This window comes from Phyllopteryx taeniolatus, chromosome 19, assembly GCF_024500385.1.
Source record: "Phyllopteryx taeniolatus isolate TA_2022b chromosome 19, UOR_Ptae_1.2, whole genome shotgun sequence".
In the NCBI taxonomy this organism is placed as follows: domain Eukaryota; kingdom Metazoa; phylum Chordata; class Actinopteri; order Syngnathiformes; family Syngnathidae; genus Phyllopteryx; species Phyllopteryx taeniolatus.
Window position 1 is genome coordinate 8,906,188 of NC_084520.1, and position 24,422 is coordinate 8,930,609.

The 24,422-nt window shown below is 40.8% G+C and overlaps 2 protein-coding genes across 9 annotated transcripts in view; both read right to left on the reverse strand.

Moving 5' to 3' along the window:
* Window positions 1-900: 900 nt before the first annotated feature.
* On the reverse strand, window positions 901-18,143 carry cdc42ep4b (CDC42 effector protein (Rho GTPase binding) 4b). 2 transcript variants are annotated; one of them, XM_061755559.1, is made up of 2 exons: window positions 17,975-18,143; window positions 901-3,984 (listed from the first exon to the last, which is right to left on the reverse strand). In XM_061755559.1, exon 2 carries the CDS (start codon window positions 3,822-3,824, stop codon window positions 2,859-2,861), a length of 966 nt encoding a protein of 321 aa, XP_061611543.1. In that variant the 5' UTR covers window positions 3,825-3,984; window positions 17,975-18,143; the 3' UTR covers window positions 901-2,858. The 2 variants fall into 2 exon arrangements, with proteins under 2 accessions (XP_061611543.1, XP_061611544.1); XM_061755560.1 differs by lacking the exon at window positions 17,975-18,143 and adding an exon at window positions 9,883-9,963.
* Window positions 18,144-20,878: 2,735 nt separating this feature from the next.
* sdk2b (sidekick cell adhesion molecule 2b) overlaps window positions 20,879-24,422 on the reverse strand; it is a 237,988-nt gene continuing 234,444 nt past the window's right edge. For all 7 annotated transcript variants that reach the window (XM_061755556.1, XM_061755553.1, XM_061755555.1 and 4 more), the window contains one exon: window positions 20,879-24,371. In XM_061755556.1, coding sequence (XP_061611540.1) covers window positions 23,928-24,371 — 444 coding nt within the window. In that variant the 3' untranslated portion in view covers window positions 20,879-23,927. The remainder of the gene's footprint in view (window positions 24,372-24,422) is intronic.

The following is a 24,422-nucleotide window of genomic DNA, read 5'->3' on the forward strand; positions in this document are numbered from 1 at the left end:
GGCCGGGGATTGAACCCGCAACCTCAGAACTGTGAGGCAGATGTGTGTGTGTGTGCTGTCTAGACTATGTGATACTTAGTCTAGTGGGATTTCAGCAGATCATAGACTGTTAGATTCCTATCAAAATGACTTGCAGTCAAGTAATCAACGGAGACATCAACACTGCCGCCTAGCGGATGGGTGGAGGGCCTTCCGACACGTTCTGTTTGTCTCAAAAATATATAGTAAGCCTGTATTTTTTTATTGTTTAAATGACATGCAAAGTAAGGCACTTTTAACTTCGAAATACATTTTGTTTAAAAAGACCTTTTTAATTTTAAAAAGACATGATCAACAGTATATAAAATGGATGGATGTATTATTTTTTTTAAATGCATGATGAATATAAAGTGAGGCTTATTTTAGAAAATTATGTATAAGGCATTTAAAACACCTATTGTAAGGTAACAATAACAATAGGCAGAACGTAAGATTTTTTCATTTTTTAAATGGGGATTGAGTAAAAAGACGATGTGAAGTGTGTTTTAATAATAATTTAAAAAATGCAATTAAAAGGCAAGATAGGCTTTTCTTTCATGACAAATGACATATGTCAATTTTCTATAGCACTTATCCTTACTGGGGTCACGGGAGACCTGGAGCTTATCCCAGGTATAAGGCATTAAATTTTTTTAAAAAAAAGATCAGTTGCAAGTTTGCAAGGCTTAAAAAAGTATTAGACAAGTTGGAGAGTTGGGACGTCACAGACCACTTTTCCGCCAGAGGGCGCCAGCGTCCTGTAGATGACTGGTGTGTTTACGTCACGCTGTTCTCGAAGAGTCAGTTCATGCCATACCTGCTTGAAAGTCAACGTTTACCCCTTGAAGACTGTTTGCTGGCTAAAGAAAGACAAATACGTCATTCACCAGCGATGTCTTTTATTGAAAAACAAACAAAAAAAACAAAATAAGGGTGGATAGTGTTATGTCGTAGAGCAGATAAGATGGCACAAACTTGGCAAGAAAACATCTTTTTACAGCGGTTTGCATTTTAATAAATCCCCCCCCCCCCCTCTTTTTTTTTTTGCAGCTCAAAAGCATCGGGAAAAAAAAAAAAGTCCACGCAGTTCAGACAGCATACACAACAATTTGGTGCAATGGCCCATTGTTGTGTTTTCTCTTTACAGCAATTTTACAGATTGTTGAATAACACAACAAACTGTTCACAAGCATTGATGGCACAACAATTCCGCGGAGTGGATAAGCACGTTCAAATTTGGCCCTTATACCTCAGAAATTATATTTATATAAAAAGAAAAGACTGAAATGAAACCGAATCTCGAGAAACACGAGGAAAATAACCTGCTGCTAATGTTAGCGACAAAGTGATTAAAATAAACTTAGCTAACGTACAACACACTGGACACAACATTCGGTACACCTGCGCCATTTTCTGGAGTTACAAAGACAATTCAATATCATTTTACCAAACCTAAAACAATTTTTTTGTTTTTGAAATAAATTGTATTTTTAGCAAAGTACATCTTTTTTATTTTTGAGGTTATAGCATGCACGTTACCAAATATATTTCCTTATATTTCATTTTTATTCACTAATATGCAAACTACAACCACAATTATACAAATAATGAACTAATAGTTCAGAGATAAAAAAAATTCTTTAAAAAACAATTCTTTAAAAAAATAAAAATAATTACCAGAGCGGCTAATCACACTGCATGTTACTAAATAGATGGAATTTTTTTTTTTTTAGTTTAATAATATACAAACTAAAACCTCATTGCAACAAAAATTAAAATATAGTGGTTGTAGCATGCATGTTACAAAATAGATTAATAGTGCTATTAATTTGTAATGTGGCATCTACAAAGTTTTTTTTTTTTTTCTTACAAAAATGTTTTTACTTAAAATATGAATTTATCTTTGTGTTTTGATTGCAGTTTTGTAGTTTTATTTTGTAAAATGCAAAGTACAACCACAATTAGAAAAATAGTTTATATTTTTACAAAAATAGTTCTTTTATTATTGTCATGAAAATATTGTTTTTGGCTGCAGGTGTACCAAATATTGTGGTCGGTAAGTAATTTCCTGCGCGCAGCATGGCAATGACCCACACACGGCGTCCGTTATCGGTTGAGTCCCTCGTCTATTTAGTTCTGTGCGAATTCTGTCACGACGACGTCCATTTTGGGGAGTTCCCGTTGGAGGCCATTTAAGCTTCGACTGCAACAACATCGGCGTGTTAGCTAACGACGTTTACTTGGCCACCATCACCAAAAAACATACTAGACCTTTTTCTTTTTTAAATTACACTCTGTAAATGTTTTAATGCGACTCACAATTTTAAGTGCAAAGGGACCCTTTAAGACCGTACTCAAAATGTGAATGACCCTGTAAACACTTGTACAAGTCATTAATCCATCAATCCATTCATTCATTTTCTATAGCGCTTATCCTCACTGGGGTGAGGCGGGGTACATTTACACAAACCGTTATTCACACATTCACCCCTTAGGACAATATTGAGTCTTCAATGAACCTAACATGCATGTGGAATGTGGGAGGAAGCCGGAGTGCCGGGAGAAAACCCACGCAAGCACGGGAGGACATGCAAACTGTGCACGCGAAGGCCAGAGCCCCCTGCCCCTAGTCTTCTTGATCACATTCCCAGCCACAACTTCCACTTCCTGTTTCAACGTGGCGTTGTTGCGATCATCCAGAAATGGCAGCCAGCTCCCCACAGTCGTCGATGGATGAGGTTAGACGAGTGACAGTATTGAACGCCGTAACCGAGGCCCGACTGAATAGTGGTGACGATTCAGTTGATCCCCAAGGATCAGGATGCCAACGGCGTCCGGTCTTAAACTCGGATCTCGTCCTCGTCGTCCATGAAGGAGAACTCATCTTCGCCACGCGGTGAGCTGTACTTGGCACTGTCCGTGTCATTGTGGTGAGGGTACGGAGTTTTTTCTTCGGTGGTCGAACCGGAGCTGGACACGGAGCAGCTGTCCAGTTGCTGGTGGTTATTCCTGGTGTGAAGCTCAGGGCTGTAGGGCGCCACCATGACCTTCTGCTGGTAGATCATCATGCGGGGCGGCCTGGCGGGCGGCCGCCGCTCCTCAGGGCCGTCGTCGTCGATGAGCGGGATGTGCCCGGGCGAGCCGTGACCCTCGCTGCCCTTGCCTTCCTCGTAGCCCAGGTCATCGTCCTCAAAGCCTTTCTTGTCCATCACGCTCAGGATGTCGCCGAGCATGGAGGGCCCCAGGTCCACATGGAAGGACATCATGGACTCCGCGTGCTTCAGGCCACCGCCGCTCTTGGGCAGGGATGGTGGCAGTTCGGTGAGATCGCCGAAGTTGCGCTCGTCAAACTCTGCGTCGAAGGTGGCGATGGCCGCCGGCCCGTCGGCGGGCTTGCTGTCAGAGACCCCGGTCCCCTGGCTTCTGCCGCTGCCCTCGTGGAGGTTGAGGTACGGCAGGGAGATGGCATTTTTCACAAAGTTGGCCGAGCCGGCGGGCGGCGCGGCGGCACTGTACTCGTACCTGTCCCCGCGGTTGACGGAGTGCGAGCGTTTGCTGCCGCGGAAGGTGCGGGCCAGCAGCGACGGCTTGGAGACCGGAGAGCTACGCTTGGCGTCGGCGTTCGGGGCCTCGCCCGAGCGCGTGCTGAGGAAAGATGTGTCCCCGAAGGCGTCGCCGCCGCGCCCCACGTGCATGGTGTGCCGGAAGTCGCCCAGAGGAGCGCTGATCATCTCCGCCGTCAGGTCGGCGCGGGAACGCCGCTTGGACTGGTGGTTGGAGTGGACCAGTTGCTTGAGGATCGGCATGATGAATGTTTCTTTACAGGTGGAAGTTGATTTTCTTTCAAGAGTCGGGGAATGTTCAGGAACCTTTCGGTCGCTTCGTCAAAGACACGCCACGTGCATAGTAATATGGTCAGCCATTTTGGTCCTCACACTCGTAATGTCCTCTTTGGGTTGGATCAGCCTGTTAAGAAAAACGGGAAATATTATAGCAAGTTAGTGCATCTGCAAATTATTCACAGCGCATCTTTTTTTCACATTATGGGCTCTATTTTCATAGATAGTGCAGCTGCGCTTCATAAAAACTAGTGCATCTTGATTTTCATGCAACCGCAAGACTCGCTACGTGTTTGCCAATTTGGCAGACCCGGGGCAGCGAGGGTGTGCCCTCGGAGATGCGGCTGGTGGAGTGAGAAAGTCCGCAGGTGAGTTAACACGATTTTGGTCAATTTGATCGGGGCACAAGCGGACTGATATGTGCACTCTGCGGACATGTGTGGTGGATGACAGACGCATTTGGTTCCCAAATATGTGAACAGCGGGCATCGAACCCTCTGAATCATAGTAGAAATCAATTCATTGAACACATTATTATGATTGTCATAATTATTAAATTAAATAATACTAAAAGAATAATCATAATAATACAATTATTAAATCACCGTAGGTACTGGGCGACACGCAGCTATGGGGGTCGGGTTAAACGAACGATAGTTGAAGGCGATATTGATCAGTGAGGTTCATGGACATATTTAAATGGCGAGCAGTTTTCACCAGCTCATTCTTTATTCAATAAGGGTGCCTGCAAACGTTCAATGCTCCAGTCCCGCACGGATCCCGTCGTCCTCTTCCGAGATTACTGTGCCGCTTTTAAAGGGAATGAAAGGAGCCGCCTAGGTTGGATAGGATTGAATTCGGCTGTGAACAAGAATGAAGTGGAACGCCATTTCTTCAGATCGTTTTACGGAGCGGCTCGAGTCGCTATGTCCAGATTTGTTACATTCTCTTCCTGCCTGTCGTGTGTCTCGCTGTTCAGTCTGAGGCGCTTCGACTTTTTGTTTCATTACTTGCCCTCCTGTGAATCACCAAAGCTCACAGGGCAGCGCTTAGAAATTAAAGCTTGCATGTGGCTATGATCTGGAAAAGGCGGCTAATATGAATACGTTTTAGCAGGATTAGCTGGTCAGTGACTCTTAAATCATAAAGTGCTCAAGGGAGAGAGTTTAAGAGCCACTTGTGTGTGCTACTAGAGTGCTAATGTGCAAGTGTTATTGATGGGTAGAAAAGCTTTTCCTAACTAGGGGAAGGGTTTGGGTTTCACATTTGGGATTCAAGCCGGTGTTAAGTGTTTCAAGACATAATTTGGGTTTCAAGTTAGGGTTCAGGATTCCAACTGGGGTTTCAAGATAGGGTTACGGTTTCAAATTGGGGTTATGAACCGGATTTTTGCCGGTGTTAGGGTTTCAGGACATGATTTGGGTTTTAAATTAGAGTTCAGGATTCCAATTGGTGGTTAGGGTTTCAACTCAAGTGTTTGGGTTTCAAACAAGAGTGAGCGTCAAGAATCAGTCAATCCATAAATCAATTATATTTGATAAAAGTATCATCACAATGTTTTTACATTTATGGCCGCATACCAAACCTGAACACTGCAAGATCCAGCAAAAAGGACAAAAAAAGGCAGTCTGATGGTTGAGCTGTGATCCAGAAAAAGTGGCTAATATAAATACAGTTTAGCGGTATTAGTAGGCCAGTGACTCCTGGATCATAAAGCGCTCACTGGAGAGATTTTAAGGCCCACTTGTGTGTGCTACCAGTCTGCTAATGTGCTAGTGTTACTGACGTGAAAAACATCGCCTGTGTTTTTAGACCACAGGCTTGAACTCACGCGTGGCATAACTGCTGTGAATCAATGGGGTGAGCACAATAACATATTATGAAAACATTAGCATTATTGGTGTAGGACCAGATGGTGGAGACTTGATAAAAGCCATCTCGGTTAGCATCTCTAAGCAACTTTACGATAATGGAAATGATAATCCCGTTATACTTCCTTTGTAGCAATATTTCCTACAGTTGGATGTAAAAAGTTCACATTAATTGTGCAAACAGTTTTGAAATTTCAAGACAGGCTTAGGGTTTTAAAGTAGGATTTCAAACGAGGGTTAGTGTTTTATGCCAGTTTTATGGTTTCAAATTTGGTTTTCAAGCCTGAGTTTGGGTTTCAAGACAATGTTAAGGCTCTAAATTAGGGGTTCAAGATAAGGCTGTGGTTTCAAGTTAAGGTTCTGAGCCAAGGGTTATGGTTTCACAGAAGAGAGTTTAAGACACACTTGTGTGTGCTACTAGAGTGCTAATGTGCAAATTAGCGTTTTCTAAGCTTTTTTTGCATTTTAGACAATTCTAATATAAATTTTTTTTTTTTTTTGTCCCGTTCAGCTGTTAGGTCAAGCAGAAAGGACTACCTGTATCCCTTCTATGCCAGAACAGTTTTACTGTGTCACAGTGGACTTTTTAAGATGCCACTGTGGTCTCTTTGTATTCTGATGGATTTTAAAGGGAGTGACAGAAAAAACAAAAAGGAGAGGGAGTGAAAAGGTAACTTAATTATATAAGAGAAGACAACAAAAGACAGGACACTATCTGTAAGAAAGCTGAGGAAAGTAAATCATTATGTGCCCAGTACAATGACATTTTAGATTAGAGTGTTGTATGGGACAGGCGTGCTACACACTGTGAGGGAAGCACAGGACATTATAAGACAGGATTGGACAGGACAGGGACAGGAGGGGAAGCATGCAAGACAGGGGCCGTGGACCCGGCTGTACAACTAAAGTGTGGTGGGATTGGGTATGTAACTTCTAAACATCTACAGAAACAGAATGCAAGTGAGGGGATACCCAAGAAGTTTGTATAGTTATGTGTCACAATGAGTGAGTGGCCCCACACCCAGCGAATAAGTCCCAGGGGTGTGTGTCTGCGGACACATGCAAAATAAGCGTCAGAAGTGTCCTGTAATTGCTGTGCACGCACCACAGGGGTTGAGGACCCCACCCCACCCAACTGAGAGGCGGGCTCGGGCTGAGTAAAAACCTTAACACTGCTGAATCCAGCAAAAAGGCAAAAGATTCAGCCTGATGGTTGAGATGATGCATCGTTCTGCTTTGATCGCAAACAGAACGTTTCATCACTAGCCAACAAAAGTATTCGGTGCACAGAAAGCCTTTAAAGACTTCCGCGGATGGAGCACACTTCCTGTTTTGAGATCAGGGCTCATTCAGATGAATGACACCATGCAGGGCAATGAGACAATTGGGTCAGGGGCAACAAAAAAGATGCCAGCATGGGCTCTCAAATATCAAAAAGGTAGACGCCTCACTTCACAGTCATTCTGTGAAATGAGACGTTTTATGTCCCTTTGGAAGGCTGCCATGGTGTTTGACCAGGACGACATCATCATCATCATCAGGAGGACATTACTGCGCCAGGGGAGACAAAAAGACAATGTTTGAGACCTACAGGCACTCCTATCGTGTTCACTAGGGAGGCTTTCAAGTGACAGAAGCCCACAGAAGATGAAAAAGATGTGTGGAAACTCTGTACCTAAAACTGCTTTTATTACAGCATATAAACGTTCCTTCGACGGTTAGGATAGGGATAAAACAATAAACCCATGTTTAGTTCAATATCATCCCTAGCGTGTTAGCGTCCCTGAGCGTAGTAGTTCTTTTTTGGATTCTCCAATCATACTACGTATACCATGTTGTACTTTCAGCAATACCGATAACGTTATAATTTTTGGTCGCTATAACTGTGATGGGACATTTTCAAATTTCTATTATTGTGACTACCATTTTTAGCGTTTCTGAGGGTACAGTAGTTGTTTTTGGCTTCAGTGTGCACCACAACACGAAACAAAAGGAGAGAGGAAAACAAAAAAAGATTTTGTAATATCGATAACCGTGAGAAGTTTGAAGGAAATGTTCATACCCGTTTCATTTCTAGGATTTGGGACTAGCCTTAACCTTCTTCGCATGTTTGGGAGGGTAGGAATGAAAAAAATTTTTTTTTTTCAAATTTCAGACAATTATTACCATGTCAAATTGTAATTATCGTTGGTCCCGTCAGTCTTAAGCCTTTCTGAGAGTTTCTTTATTTTAAATTTTTATGTCACCTGTTCACTATGCGCCGCAACAGCAAACTGAAAATGACAAAGACAACAAAAAACAAGACACTCCTCCCAAGAAAAACATTACAAGATGACACATTTTCACAAAACCTTTCTAGCATCCTGGTTTAGTAGACTTTCTTTGTTACTAGAAGGGAGAAATGCCTTTACGTAACTGAGCACCCATAGCACCACATGACACGAACTGAAGTGGAGATGGGCAGTGACGGGGGGGGGGGCATGAATGATTAAGGGCACCGTCATGCCACCTCGGCTCACGCTCGATGACATCACAACTCCCATCCGACGTGCTTGCGTAATCCTGCAGCTTGTGGCACCACTTTCCTCTTCTTCCACCACGGAATCCTCAGCCAATCGCATCAGAACTACTGGATTTCAAGCATGGTTTACTTTTGCGTGTATTTTCGAGCAGTGTATCATTTATTCCCAATAAACCATAACAGCCATGAGGCATCATGACAGTAGTGTCTTTGTCTACTCACACTAAATACTGCACATCTACATAGAATTACTGCGCAGACAACCTTGGCTTTATTTAACCTCCAGCAAGCCACAGTCGTGGCCATTGTCCAGAGTGCTGTTCGGGAACATTGATATGCAAATGACCCTCTACGGTCAAAGTACAACAATGGCGGTTTCGTCAGCAGGGCCTGCGCTCTGACAAAGAACATTTAATTTGTCTCCTGTTGACCAATGTCAAGCACAGATCGCATTCCCACAGCAGACAGGACATTTGGTAGAAAAGCTCACAGTAGTTCTGGTAGTAGTAGTCGTCGTAAAAGGAGGATTTGGGTTAAGGCCTTCAAAAACAAAAAAGCTTCATGCTAACGTCTTAGACAGCTGGACAACCAATTTATTCGCTGACATCATACAAAAAGATATTTTTAAAAAAACAGCAGGCTTTCAAATAGTTGTCAAACTATAATAATCGATTAGTTGTAGAACAATAGCTTAATTGTTGCACCTCTAGTTTCAAAGCTGGGTTTTTCTAGCCAGCTATAGAGTGTGGGAATTTGCTGGAAAAGTCATAGAACGATAGATTTGGTAGGTTGCTAATGTCACAGCTACTGTATGAAACACTGGACGAGCATTTTGTTCATCGCAGGAAAAAAACAAAACAAAGAAAAAACGCTTCTAACTGGTTCTTCTTTTGGGAAAAAAAATGTCAGGAAAAAAGGCAACAAAAAAACAAAATAAGTTGATGCTTGTGCAAATTCAAAGATTTTGTTTTTTTCCTCCAAAAATTTCTGGTTGAATAAAAAAAAAAAAAAAGCATGAGGTAACTCATTCGCAAATTAGTATATGATGTTTCTTGTTACAGTTTTGATACATAAACGTCAAATATTGATAATGTAAGGTCAAACAATTCATTCTGAAAAGCTGAATATCCATTTATTTTGTTGTCATCATAAAACCGTTATTACCTTGTCCCTTTGAAACAATGCAAAAATGGCAACAAAAAAACTAAGCATACAAGATGAACGAACTACACACCGGGGTTGTGTATTTTTCTCCGAGAATTATGGTTCAATTCCAAATTTGTACGAGGCATAAAGTAACGTAAGATGAACTCAGACAAAACTGTTCGTATATTGTAAATAAAGTGTGTGACAAAAATGACAATATCGAAACTTATGACAAAATGACGGTATCGCAACGTATTGTGTCCTATGATGAGAATAAATATCATCACTACTTAATGCAACAACCAATAAGAAGAATGTTTGATTGCCTTTATCGCGTACTGTCTAACCACACATTGGATAATGTAACATTTAGATGTTTTCTTCCAATTTATCGATTATCACACAATCGCTATATCGTTATATCGACATCCTGGGCTAAAAGCGCATTGTGAGTTCTCCATAAAATGTGACTTGGCAGGAACATCACCATATATGGTTGGTCGCTGATGATTGATGAGGATGAAGGGAACCCGTTCTTCCCGTTGGACGTCATGCTTGGTCGGGTAACCTTTGTGACACAAAAGCATGGGGCAGAGGAAGCAGACAAAAGAATGTAAAAAGAAAAAGAAAAGGGGAGCATAACTAGACACGGGTGTGACTCTCTTCAGAGGTGAACATATGTAACGTGTAAATACACAGAACCATGACTGCTTCATAATTCAGATGCATGCAAAGCTGCCTGTCATTGTGCCGGATATGCACATGTGCCAGATGTGAATATGCAAATCAAAGCAATGTTTTGCATGATTGAACTAAAGCAGTGCGAACAACACTGACGTCAACCAGGAGGCAGGTACATCCATTATTGTGGGCACCCTACTTTCAAACTCTGACCTTGCCTTCAAATCCTACATTCAAGCCTTAACATTGGCTTTAAAACCCGACTTCCAAACCCTAATGCAGTCTTGAAATCCCACTGTCAAACTCTAACCTCGTTTTGAAAACCTCAGCTGAAAATGCAGAGTTGATGCCCTAAAACAGCTTCAAACCCTGCTTTAAAACCCTAACCCTGGCGCGAAACCCTGTTTTGAAAACCTACCCTTGTTTAGATCCCAAAACCCTGTCTTGAAACCCCACTGTCAAACCCTGGCTTGAAATCATATTTTAAACCTTAAACTAGTCTTGAAACCTTACTTTTAAGCTTGGATCCTGGCTTGAAACCCCATGTTCAAACCGTAACCCTGTCTTGAAACTTCACTTTGAAGTTAGTAGTGGATTAAAATATCGATTCATCAATGCATTACAATACTTCCCCCGCAATTCAATATCGATTTAGCAAATCCTCTGAAGGGATTCACCTCGTGGCCAATGGGTGGCGCTTTGTGTGTGATTCGCATTGTATTGGTGGAAGCCGCACTCGACCATACAACAACAACAACAACAAAATGGCAATGAAAGCAAGTCGCATCAGCGTGAAGCGAGCGACTTCTACCTTTAAATCTGACTTTTGGGCTCATTTTGGATTCCCACGAGAAAAGACATTTGAACCACGAAAGGCAACAACACGAAAAGACATCAGAAGTTGCCGTCCCAAAGCTGTCCACAGAGTTAAGACAGTGGTCTTGGACACGAAGTTGACAGAAAGAGTGGCTCTTACATGTGGTGGTTGGACTTCCAGTGACTGACCCCTACGCACCGTATGCAACTGTCACTTCTCATTTTATTTCTAACGTGGGAATTAGTGTCAAATGTTCTGCAGACTAGAATCCTCCACGGAAGCCACACGGTGAGGGAGCAAAATAGCGAACTTGTTGACAGAAGCAATAAATGAATGGGGTTTGATGGACAAGTACCAGCAAGTGGCAATTGTCACACTGCTGTAAACATGCTACTTAATTAGGTATTACTGAAAACCCCGCAAATAATAGTAACGCGAACCCTAATAAGTAAAAAAAAAACATTTATTACAAGTGTACATAAACTTTACTTTTTCAATAAGTTTACTTTTTTACTCCACACACACAAATAATAATATTCTTTATTTAAATGTTTATTTTGATTACAATTTCCAAGAGGAAATAAACTTAAGTTTACACACACTTAATCTTTTCAGTGTTTCTACCCAACTGTTTTTTTTTACTTTTGTACTCCAAAGACATTAAACCTGGCTTGAAACCCCAACACAGGCTTGAATCACTAATTTAAAACCCCAACTCTAGTTTAGAAACCTGACCTAGACTTGAAACCTTAATTTTTAGCCTAACTGTGCAAAAACCTGGCCCAGAATGAACACTATCACCGCAGTGAGTCTTTGTCAGACAAGTGCGTGGGAAAGCGTTCTCTTGGCACATTTCTGCAAGTCGTCAGTTGGCATGTTTGAGCCATGGGGTTTTTTACGTTAGCAAATAAAGTCATCATGCCCGGGACGCACCAACCCACCCCACTCCATCCGTGGGCTTGACATTGCAAACCAAATGTCGGCTGGCCCACTATCCTCCATCTGACTCCAAAACTCTTTTTTTTGGCCAGATTCCCAAACGCTCCGCGCAACACAATCACCACCTGACAGGCTTGAAAATGATTTCTCTGTGCTTCCAGCCAAGCTGGCCTTTTATGAAGCGCTTACCCCTGCATGACTGGACAAAGTGTTTGGTGGTGGGAGGCTGTACTGTGCTGGCTGGGTGGGCGTCCATGTTATGTCCAGGGCAAAAACAAACCAAACGAGACCACGGACGACAGTTTTTGGAGCATGAAAGCCTCAATGTGTAGGATCCAAAAACGCTCCTTTTTATCCGGCCTCTTCGACTGCCCATCTTCCACTAACCCACTGTCTGTATAGTTGCACCATTCAAAATTTCTAAATATTTTTGGGTAAAATACACTTCTGAACTTGCACAAAACTCCAGAATTCAAACTGCATGACATCTCAAAACTTCAGGCATTTTACGCTTTACGTTTACTTGGGCTTTTTTTCACGGCACACCAAAAATAGAGCAAATTAATTTTGTTTTTAACATTAACGGTGGATGGTTGTAAGTCAGTTGACACAAAAACATGATGGCAAAAAAGTAGAAACTAAAGTTGTACAATTCAAAATACATCAGAATTTTGGGAGAAATGCATGTTTGAAAATAAATTGCCGTCACACATGACATAATGAGACTTCTGCCGAACAAGCGTCAAAGGTTTTGCTTTTTCTTTTGGTTTCTTTGCGATTATCCAAAAGGAGTAGCCTCAACAAGGGCTACTTAGGAGGTTATGCGAAGTAAGCAGAGTGACATTTAAGTCTGCGGTGAGTGATGTCATGTGTCACAGTACAATAGAACCACGAAATTCAAATTTCCTTAAATATTTTCTACATCTCGGAAACTTCTGCGTTTGAAACGGCGTCATGCATAACGTGACAAGACTTCTGTCCAAAAAATATCAAACGTTTTGCTTTTTCTTTGGCTTTTCGAACAACATTCCAAAAGAATGGGCTACTCACATTGATAACTGAAGTAAACGGAATTGCAATAAAAGTAGCAAGACTTGCGTCCGTTTTGACGTTTTAGTATGATGCTTGTATGACACGGAAATGTTGTTGCTGTTGCTCTTTGGGGGAAATGCGTACAACTTATAGCACTGTCACACATGATTCCTCAATTTCCCTTCAATGGGCATAAAAAGATTTTTATTTTGGATTATTGCAACACTGATTGCGTTCGACTTGAGAGGTGCCACTGTATTAGCGATTCTCTCTGCACAGACATACAGGACAACGATGATAAAGAAGAGCACAGATTGCGGGGAGGCGGTAGTGAACCCTCATTACGGCTACTGCGGAGGGATTATAGAGAGCACGGGCACAACGGTCTCTCGCCTCGGCTCTTTTGACAAATGGAGAGCATTCATGTGAGGGCCCCGCGGGGCCAAGTCATTGAATTAACTATCCGAGCTGCTGGAACAGCAAAACAAAGCAGAATGAATTTCTATGGAGAGGTGGTGGGGTGTAGTTAGTAGTGCTTAAAATGAGAGAGTGACTCCAGTCCCCTTTGGGTTTGTTTGGACTTTAAAATGAAAATTAGAGGGGAGGTCTTGAGGAAACAAGATGTGGTCAAACATCCAGAGGCTTCTTGGTAAGGTTGGAAGTGTCAACGGTTCAACAGTTTCTAGCATGTTTTTTTTTTTTTTTTTTTTAAATCAGTGGCACAGATAGCTTGCAGACTGACAAGACCAGTTCATGACCCCCTCGGTTTTCATTTTATACAAAAGATACGTTGGTGCTTGCGACTAAGAGGGATATGCTCTAACACTTCAACCTGATCGTAACAGCCTTTCGCAAGGAGTTGACAAGTTAGACAATGGACAGTCCAAAGTCTGTCAATTATGACAAGCGAGCGAGCTCAAGGGTTACCAGGAAGAGGAACATGTTTGTGAAGCCTCGACTGGAATAAACAGCAACCGAGCGAGCGGTTGCTGTTTACGTACAATACAGGAAGAATAACAAGAGAAAAAACAAAGCCCTTTTAGACACACCCAAAGCACGTTAGTGATGTGATACCATTTCATATGACCAGAAAAGAGATGAGACACTTATCTATAAAGCCACTGCAACATTCTAGGTTAGTTGATCACTGAAAACATCCTCTTTAATTTGACACCTTAATTTGGGACGCCAATTATCACACGATGATGACATGAGCTCAATTAGAGGTTAATTTCTAGGTGTGGATGTCACTGAACGGGCCTGGACGCCAACGCCTGTCACTGAGCATGTCAAAAACTGCAAACAACAACAAGCGCCATAAAAAACAATTGTACACACAAGATCAACACAACAAAGTCTGGAAGCTTTCACAACATAACAATAACAAATGAAGCCAGGGTAGCACACCATTCCAGAGGATGTGTGCTGGACAGGTGTGTCGACTAAATCATTTTTTCTTACCTAGACAAAATGTTTAGAAATGTACGCAGCAAAGTGTAAGCTATGCCAAGAATCATGCAAACTGGTTCAACAACTTTGGACAAGGTATCGATGACGCTACAGGAGAGATAAAGATTGGCTAAAACGTGATTGGAGGGTAGAACGTCAACGACTTTCCAACGTCTAACAATATTTTTGGGTTTTTAGTAGAAATTAAGACATTCACGCAGTTCAAATTGAAATAACTTAAGATTTTTTTTTAAATCTATTGCTTTAAGTTGGACAGTTGGGACTTTTTCTCAGAAAAATTATCCAACTTGACCTTATTATACATGAAGAACACCACAAATATGCATCCAAGAAGGAATGCGTGAACTGCAGAGTAATAATTAACTTGGCGAGATGAGTAACATTTTCATTTCCTTTGCTTTTCTTGTGGATTAGAATTGTTTAAGAAGCATGGAGAGATTTCGTTTCATTGAGTTTAACCTTTGTGTTTTCGGTAAACACAGACTTCTGGGCACTAATTCACTTTGAAGGAGTCGCCGCACATTGATGAAAGCCTTCAACTCTCATACATGATACATCCTTCAAATGGAAAGTGATTAAGACTTTGTTCCTCTAGCATCGGCCTTCAGATCATACGTTCACCACAAGACTAGGGCCCGACCGACATAGATAATTTTTTTTTTTTTTTAAGACCGATTTTGATATTTGGAAGTATAAAATTTGGATAACCGAATAATCAGCTGGTTAATTAAAAACAATATGTAATGAATACAATATTGGATTTTTGGGCTCTGTTAACGCTGATAACAATAGACTTATTTGATTGCTCTACAATACTTTGTCAATAACTGAACACAACATTTTGAAAGAGATCAGAAATTGACCAAAACTTCAAAGAAAGTTGTAGTATAAAGTTTAACCCCAACACAGAGAGAATCATTTTATAACCACATTTTCTTTAGCTTTTTTCCAATTAGGTTATCAACAATGAAAAAACACAAAAATGGCAAAGACCACAATAGAACTTTAAAAAAAAAGATTTAAAAAAAAAAAAAATACCAATCGCTGAAAGTGGTAGTGGTACACTTCTTCCCACTTTGAGGCACACTCCTTGACATCCCAAAACATACTGTCAGTGTATCATCAAAAGAGTTTAATGCATCAAATGTCAAGGCAACAATAATCATGTTAACTCAAGGCTATGCACCAAATCTTTTAAATGGACTCCCAAGTGAGTCACATGAATAGTATTTGGCGTCCACTCTAAGTAAGTGTATATAAGTTTTGCGTTTTTTTTTTTTTTTTACTTCACCCCCTCACTCCTCTAATCCAATCCAATATTACTCCCTCTTTCCAAACTGCAGCGATGAGCTCATGTGGGCAGCGAGCCAGCTTCCTCAAAACAGTCTGGCTCGCAAAGAAAAGCGCAGTCAGTAAAAAATAAAGTGAAAGTCATACAATCCATGTGGCTCAAGAGAAGATATAAAAAGGACTGGACGGCCTGGAATGATGCTCCATGTTTACATCTGGAAAAGTGATAGGGGCCACAACTTTAAATCCAAGTCATTAAAATTTGCTGCCATGCTCTGCCCACACGAAGTGATGGAAACTGATGGACGACAATACATTTCTCAAATCTTTCATTCGTTTAGTATGCGCGGTTCAAATTTAGTAGCCATTGAACAGTAGCTCTTGGATGAGTTTGTCTTTGAAGGACACCTAGAAATGACCAGAAAATGGTCACGTAAAAGTACAATCGCAGACTTGACTTTTTTTCGTGATGATGGACAAGCTGATAACTGACTAAAGGGGCTGGATTTACAGAAAACTCTTGTGATTCAGAGATTTACGATAAGTCATCAAACTCCGCCACCATCCCCCACCTACATGCAATGACAGAAACTAAAATGGTCCGTACACGCGGTTCAAATTTGGTATTTATCAGATAAAACCTCTCGGACTCTTTGAAGCACCTTTAAAATGACCCTAAAATAGCTAATTTGAATGAAAATGGCCAACTTCCTGTGTATTTTCAGGTATGGCTTCATTTTTGGGGGTTGACTCATTATAAACATGCCGGCCAAATTTCATGTAAAACTTCCGGGGGCTGAACTTACAGAAACAAATGTAGGAGAATTAGACAAAGTAGGCGCCTATATTTGTTCAAGCCATCAGTTTAACAAGCTCAAGAATAACAAACTTTATGAGAAAAAAAAAAACATGCCAACAAACAAACCCCTCAAGTCAAATACTTGCCTTCACTGTTCCCACAGTCAACGCTGCAAGTAATTAAGTCTTATTTGAAAATGACAACGCGCTTTATCTAGAATCTCTAACTTTAATTCAAATGGAGGCTACACTTTATTAACAAGAATGAGGGAAAGGAAAAGACAAACAATCAAAAGTGGCACAGTTATTAACTCATGTTTATATAATTGAGACCACATTTCCAATGTCAACAGTTTTCAAGCTACGCCTGTGACAAATGAGTTTTATTTAAACACAGTAGTGCCTTGACTTGAGTTTAATTCGTTCCGTGAACATGACCCCAACTCATATCATCTTTCCCCATTTAAAGGAATGGGAATGCCATTAATCCGTTCCAGCCTCACAAAGTGCTCCTTCTGAAGTGCGTGTAGACATACGAATGTACACGAAGAAGATGCTCACAAATGCTCAGTAAACTGCAGTCATATTAGTCATTTTCGGCAGAGGACAAAGCCTGTTAGTATTGCTGTGTTGTTTGTCTATAAGTGTTGCCACACCATTTGTGTTCAAATATTCCTTGCTTAAAGGGTTATAACACTGTAACATCATTTAACTCTGAGTACTTTCTAACATTTGATACTACCGATACTACTTCCAATAAAGACGAGCTGTTTTAACGGTGAACAATCCTCCATTGTTTTCTCCCAGTTAATCAAGTATCCTGGGCAAAATAGTTGTGCCCTGACAAATACAATATCTTACTTGGATATTTGGATAATGTAGCATGTCTGCATCCAAAATGTGACTTCGACTCATGTGCAGAGCGTTACAACTTAGTTACATAATAATTTGGGAGAAGTGAGCCTCCCAGTCCATCTGCTTCTGATTATTTCATATTCTGCTCTTGGGGGGGCTACTCTACTTGGGAGAAACCTGCATGATAAATCATGCCATAAAAAAACAACAAATATGTCCCAAAACACTCAACTACGCCACAAAAAAAATGAAAACTGCTTAAATATGGCACAAAACACATTACCTTCACTGTGTCCGGCTCAGGCTATCTGATTAACGCTGTTATGCTTCGTTTAAATGATGTCCCACATCAGAGGTTCCTTTCATCGTGCCATTGTGCTAATTGTTAACTGACCTTTTGTGACGTCATCTGAAAGTTTTTCTTTTTGTTTTAATACAACGTGTCCGAGAACCATGGAGAAAATAATAAATGGGTGGGGGGGCGGGATAAGGGAGGCTTATGGATGAACTCATTGTTGTATTCATATAGCCGTGGGAGCGATGCGACTCAATGATCATGACGTTTGAATAAAATAACATTTAACTACCGAAAATAAACGCAGCAACTTGTTCGCCTCACTCGTCGTCGTCGTCGTCTTACGGAAATAAAAGTTACACAAAGAAGCAGCACACACGTTAAACAGGTCAAGTTAGTTACCTTCAGCTGGCGTCCCAAGAGGTGAGAACTTCCACGGTCTAAATCCACACACTTTGTGAGCCAGAAGAGACGAAAAAGTGCCCGTTGAGTGCACGGGTGGCCTAGGCTGACTTACGTGCGTCGCTCGGCGTCTCCGTCCGTTTGTAAGCGTCCCTCCCCGGGCCTTCCTCCAGCCACTGCCCCGCCCTCGCCGCGGTTTTAAAGGCACACGATATCCCCTTCAACTTGGCCTCGGGAAGCTAGCAGCTAACAGGGATGCTAACGTCTACTCGTGGCCTAGTTGTGTCACAAAGATGCATTACGTTGACCAACAAGCAATAAATACATGAATAAATAAACGAATGAATAAGTAAATGACTGATATCTCTTTATAACATGGAAACGCATCAAGTTTGACTGAACCTGACTGTTGTAACGATTGTCATTAAAACCCTTTGGTTTGGCTTTCAAGTGGGCGGGCTAGCTCTGTGTCTCTTTGGCCTAACTGTCAAATGACTTTTCAAAAAATGTTTTCTTTGCTCTGATTTAAAAACAAAAAAAACAACCAAAAAACACACACACATAAAGCTAAACTTGCTGTTGTGAAGTTGACTTTTCCGTCTTCCAAAACATTTGGGTTGTCTGTTCATCAGACATGCTAACTCTAAGCTAATGTAGAAGAAAAAAAACATAATACATCATGATGTATAGAATTTTTTTCCCCAAAAAATATATTTTCACTTCTTATCTGCTAATAACTGAAACAATATTAAACTGATGATTCTAAAGTTGACTTCTGTCTTTAAAAACCGGGTTATCTTTCTAATGAACATGCTAACGTGTCTGTGGCCTAGCTGTGGCTTCATATTAGGCAACACTATATTAACTTTTTTTTTTTTTGGTCGGTACAGACTAGAACTACTGTTGTCCATGTGAAAAGTCATTGCCTTGACTTGAAAGTTGTACAAGCATGTATCAGTAAATACAAAAATAATAGCTGAAGCTAGCGAAAGTTGTCTAAATTAACGACGGTTGTATTAGTTTTACAGTCAAAAGTAAAAACAATGTACTATTGTTCAGATTATATAAAAATAATAATAAACAATGTATTAAAGGTGGATGCTATGGAATTTTCCCCAAAATGACAGAACACATTAAATATACATCCCGATAATCACTCATTTTTCTTTTCTTTTCTTTTCTTTTTTTTTTTTACACATTGAAGTAAACATTCAGGACTACATTACGTCAGACAGAAATTCCCCCATGTGATGAAAAAAGGATTAGATCATTTGGCTGCATTCATTCCAATTCCTTAATCTGCTCCTGCTGCCGCCGCTGCCGCGTTTACGAGGTTAGCCATGGCTTGACTAGAATGTCATCCAATTAACTTTGGATGTCATCTGATGCCCATGCAAGTTTTTTTTTTGTTTAAATACACAATCAAGTGAAGTGTGCATGTTGAAAATCATCTCTATCATCAGTCTTCTTCTATCAGGCAAGAGATACAAAGTGCCACTGACCAGAAAAACAAGCCATAAGAATCATTTATTCTAACTGCAATCACAGCCCTCGACAGTAAAGGAATTTAAGAATCAGGTACCGGAGAATGATTTGCTGTGGGTCTTTTTCTTTTCATCATAAAAGTTCTGTGGGTCATTTTTTCTCATTCATTTAGTCTGCTTATTTTTCTTGTTTACTTTTATTTGTGTCCTTTTTAATATGTAAGCCCTGTCAAGGGTAAAGTTCTGTCACCATCTGGTGTCAAAGGAATAAAGTTTCTACCTACCTACAACTAGATTTCATAGGAGCTATTTAGCTTATTCTACAACCCCAATTCCAATGAAGTTGGGATGTTGTGTTAAACATAAATAAAAACAGAATACAATGATTTGCAAATCATGTTCAACCTATATTTAATTGAAGCTCATCTAAGATGGACTGTGGAAAAGTGTTCTGTGGTCCGACGAGTCCACATTTCAAATAGTTTTTGGAAATTGTGGACGTCGTGTCCTCCGGGCCAAAGAGGAAAAGAACCATCCGGACAGTTATGGACGCAAAGTTCAAAAGCCAGCATCTGTGATGGTCTGGGGCTGCGTTAGTCCCAATGGCATGGGTAACTTACACATCTGTGAAGGCACCATTAATGCTGAAAGGTACATACAGGTTTTGGAGAAACATATGCTGCCATCCAAGCAACGTCTTTTTCATGGACGCCCCAGCTTATTTCAGCAAGACAATGGCAAACCACATTCTGCACGTGTTACAACAGCGTGGCTTCGTTGTAAAAGAGTGCGGGTACTAAACTGGCCTGCCTGCAGTCCAGACCTGTCTCCCATTGAAAATGTGTGGTACATTATGAAGCGTAAAAGACGACAACGGAGACCCCGGACTGTTGAACAGCTGAAGCTGTACATCAAGCAAGAATGGGAAAGAATTCCCCCTACAAAGCTTCAACAATTAGTGTCCTCAGTTCCCAAACGTTTATTGAATGTTGTTAAAAGAAAAGGTGATGTAACACAGTGGTAAACATGACCCTGGCCCAGCTTTTTGGAACGTGTTGCAGCCATAAAATTCTAAGTTAATGATTATTTGCTAAAACAATCAAATTTATCAGTTTGAACATTAAATATCTTTGTAGTGTATTCAATTAAATATAGGTTGAACATGATTTGCAAATCATTGTATTCTGTTTTTATTTGTTTCACACAACGTCCCAACTTCATTGGAATTGGGGTTGTATTTCCTGTTACCTTGAAAAATTCTAAGGCTAAGTGGAATTGGATCAATTAACGATTAGCAATACAAAAAATTATTTTTGTATTTCACTACAACTACTACTACATTTGTTTTTAGTACTCAGCAACTTATGTTACTGACCGCAAAAAATATATATATTTTTAACAATATTTAAACCAGACCAACTAAACATTGAAAAATAATTTATTTCCGAAATGTACTGTGATCATATATTCATTCTTCTACATGGTAAGCTTTTATCGCGTACGAAACAAAATCACCTCACAGGAAAAAATTAATAAAAATATTGACAATTAGATGACACTGTTCAAATAAACTAACCGTCGAGTTTTCACTGTAGCATTGAGTGTCGGGGCAGGTTTACAGTTTGTTACGCATACACGCACACGCGCACACACACTGAATGATCTGTAAAGCTTGGGTCGTGTGCCAAAACACACACACACACGAACAAAGCAATGGAGACAGGACAATGGCTTCATTTGCGGTGAGGTGATCTGATGACATCATCAATCGGAAGCCAGAAGCCAGAAACCAGAAGGGCCAAAAAAAGAGAATATCCTTTGTTTTCAAGTTACTGCCATTGATTCCAAAGTGATCCCAAGTAGAAATATCCACAAAAATATCCAGCAAATGTCCGCAGTCCTCTGTCAGATGTCATCCATGTGCGTGAAAGGCATCCGTTGGAATATGGACTCGATATACAAAGTCATATATATGACTCAAGTATGAGTCCAGCTGATCTTTGATGTGCTACTTGATTGTTGCTTCACACACACAAATACAACATTTGCAACTTTTATACAATCAACAGCACTTTTTTCCCCAAAACTATTCCAGTTGCCATCAATTCTGAGTGAGCACTGACTAGTCCTCTAGATACGTATATATAATATATAGCGTCATATTATATATATACACATAAGTATGTCTCTATGTATATATGTGTTCAAGGACTCTTGTGACTTTGCACGGCATACAAAGGTAGTACCACTTGAGTGTGTGCATACAAAAAAAAAAAAAAAAAAAAAAAAAGATACGTCATGCAAACAAAATGCTAACAAAAAGTTTGGTAAATGTATCAACATCAGGTGTCTTAGAGAGTCAAGTTGTGTTTATGAAATAAAAAAAGGATGTCATGCAAACAAAAACTAACAAAAAGTGAAGTTGATGTATGATCGTCATGTGTGGAAGTCTTGCAAAAAGTCTGAAGTTGGTGTTCTGAAGTTTGACAAATAAAAAAATGTTATGCGTGCAAAATGCTAACAAAAAGTGGAGTACATCTATCATCACTGTGTCAAAAAGTGTTGCAGAAAGTATCAGGTTAAAGGTGTGTCTAAAGGTGTCACCAAAAAAAAGGAGTGATGCTCACAAAACGCTAACAAAAGGTATAGCGGTTGTATCATCGTTATGTGTCAAAAAGTCATTCAGAAAGTCTCAAATCGAATGCATTCCTAAAAGTGTGGGAGAGGAAAAAACTGATGTCCGCTGAACAAAATGCTAAAAAAAAATGCAGAGTAGATGTATGATCATGTGGGAAAAAGTGTTGCAGAAAATCTCAAATCGAAGGCATTCCTAAAAGTGTGGAGCATGAAAACAATTCAAGTCGTGTGAACAAAATGCTAACAAAAAGTGTACTAATTGTATTATAGTCATGTGTCAAAAACTGTTGCAGAAAGTTTCAAGTTGAGTGCATCCGTAAAAGTGTGGAAGGTGAATGAATAAATAAGTCATGCCAACAAAATGCTAAAAAAAGCTTTAGTAGTAGTAGTATGATCAAACGGTGAGTTCCATCAATATGTGGACATTGACACAATTGTCATATTTTTTGGCTCTAAACACCACCACAGTGGATTTAAAATGAGGGGGGGGGGGGGGGGGGGGGGAACAACAATGAGATGTGCTTTAATTTGAGGGAATTTACATCCAAATCAGGTGAACGGTGGAGGATTTACAACAGTTTGTATATAAGCCTCCAACTTTTAAGGGAACAAAATTTAATGGGACAAATTAACAATCATAGATCAAACTTTCACTTTTTAATACTTTGTTGCAAATCCTTTGCAGTCAATAACAGCCTGAAGTCTGGAATGCATAGATATGACCAGATGCTGGATTTCATCCCTGGCGATGCTGCCAAACCTCTACTGCAACTTCAGTTCTGTCCTTGGGGCATTTTCCCTTCAGTTTTGTCTTCAGCAAGTGAAATACATGCTCAGTCAGATTCAGGTCAGGGGATTGACTGGGCCATTACATAAAATTTTTCATGAAAAAAAAGTCTGGTTGCTATCTGAGTATGCTTCGTGCCATTGTCCATCTGCACTGTGAAGCGCCGTCCAATGAGTTTTCAAGCATTTGGCTGACTACGAACAGATAATATTGTCCAACACACGTCAGAATCCATCCTGCTGTTTTTGTCAGCAGTCACATAATTAGTAAATATAAGTCAGTTCCATTGGCAATTGTCCCATTACTTCTGGCCCCTTAAGAAGTGGGAGGCACATAAAAACTGTTGTAATTCCTACACCGTTCACCTGGTTTGGATGTAAATCCCATCAAATTAAAGCTGAAAGTCTGCAGTTAATGCACATCTTGTTAATTTCATTTCAAATTCATTGTGATGGTGTTTAGAGCCAAAAAGGTGAGAATTGTGTGGACGTCCAAATGTTTATGGACCGGACTGTATGTTAAGTAAAGGTGTTGCAGAAAGTCTCAAGTTGAAGATGATCCTATGTGTGGGACATAGCAAAGTGATAAGTCATGCTAACAAAACTCTAACAAAAAGTGTAGCGGATGTATCGGTGTGTGTCAAAAAGTGTTTTAGAAAGTCTCAAGCTGAAGGTGTTCGTAAAAGTATCGGAAATGTGAATTGGAAAAAAAAAAAAGCACAAATCACACAAACATCCGGGTGGACACTTCAGAAAATGTCCTTAGTCCTTTTCTGTAATTCACACACAAAAGGAGTAATTGGAGGCGCAGTGAGCTGGGGGGCCGTACCAATGGAGTGTGTGAAAATCAAATTAAAAAAAAAAAGAAATAAGAAGTCATGCAAACAAAACACTAAGAAAAAGTGTGTATCTTTATCATGTGTCTTGCACTCAGAAAGTCTCAAGTTGAAGGCGTAGCCACAGGTGTCAGAAAAATGAAGAAGAAGAAAAAAAAAGAAGCCAGGTTGAAACTTCCAGAAATTTCCTTAGTTCTTTTTCTGCAATTCTCACACAAAGGAGGAGAAGCCTGCGATGGGGGCCCGCGAGCCGGGGGCCAGGCTGCTGGGGGGCCTGTAGACGGCGGCGTGCTGGCCGGGGGGATTGGTGCTCTGCTGAGACGGGGTGGGAGTCCGGCTGCCTTTGGGCCTGAACAGGCTGCCCTGGCCGGGCGGCTGTCCCTGCGCCTGCTGGGGCTGGGGTTGGGGTTGGGGTTGGGGGCTGGGCGAGCTGAGTTGGGGGGGCAGAGGCGGCAGAGGGGGCAGCTGGGACGGTGTGGCGTTGTGTTCCGGCTCGCCTGGCTCCGACTCGGCGTAGCTGTAGGCCTGTGCTCGGGAGATGCCCTTCTGCTGGCGACGCCATGAGTTGTAGTAAGTGGGGTCGCTGATGTAGTGGTTGACGAAGGAGTGCGTCTTCTGGCGGTTGGCGTCCACCTCGTACTCAGTGTCACTGCCCTGTGAAAGGAAAAAAGGGGGGCCCGGGGAACGTTTTATTTATTTATACAC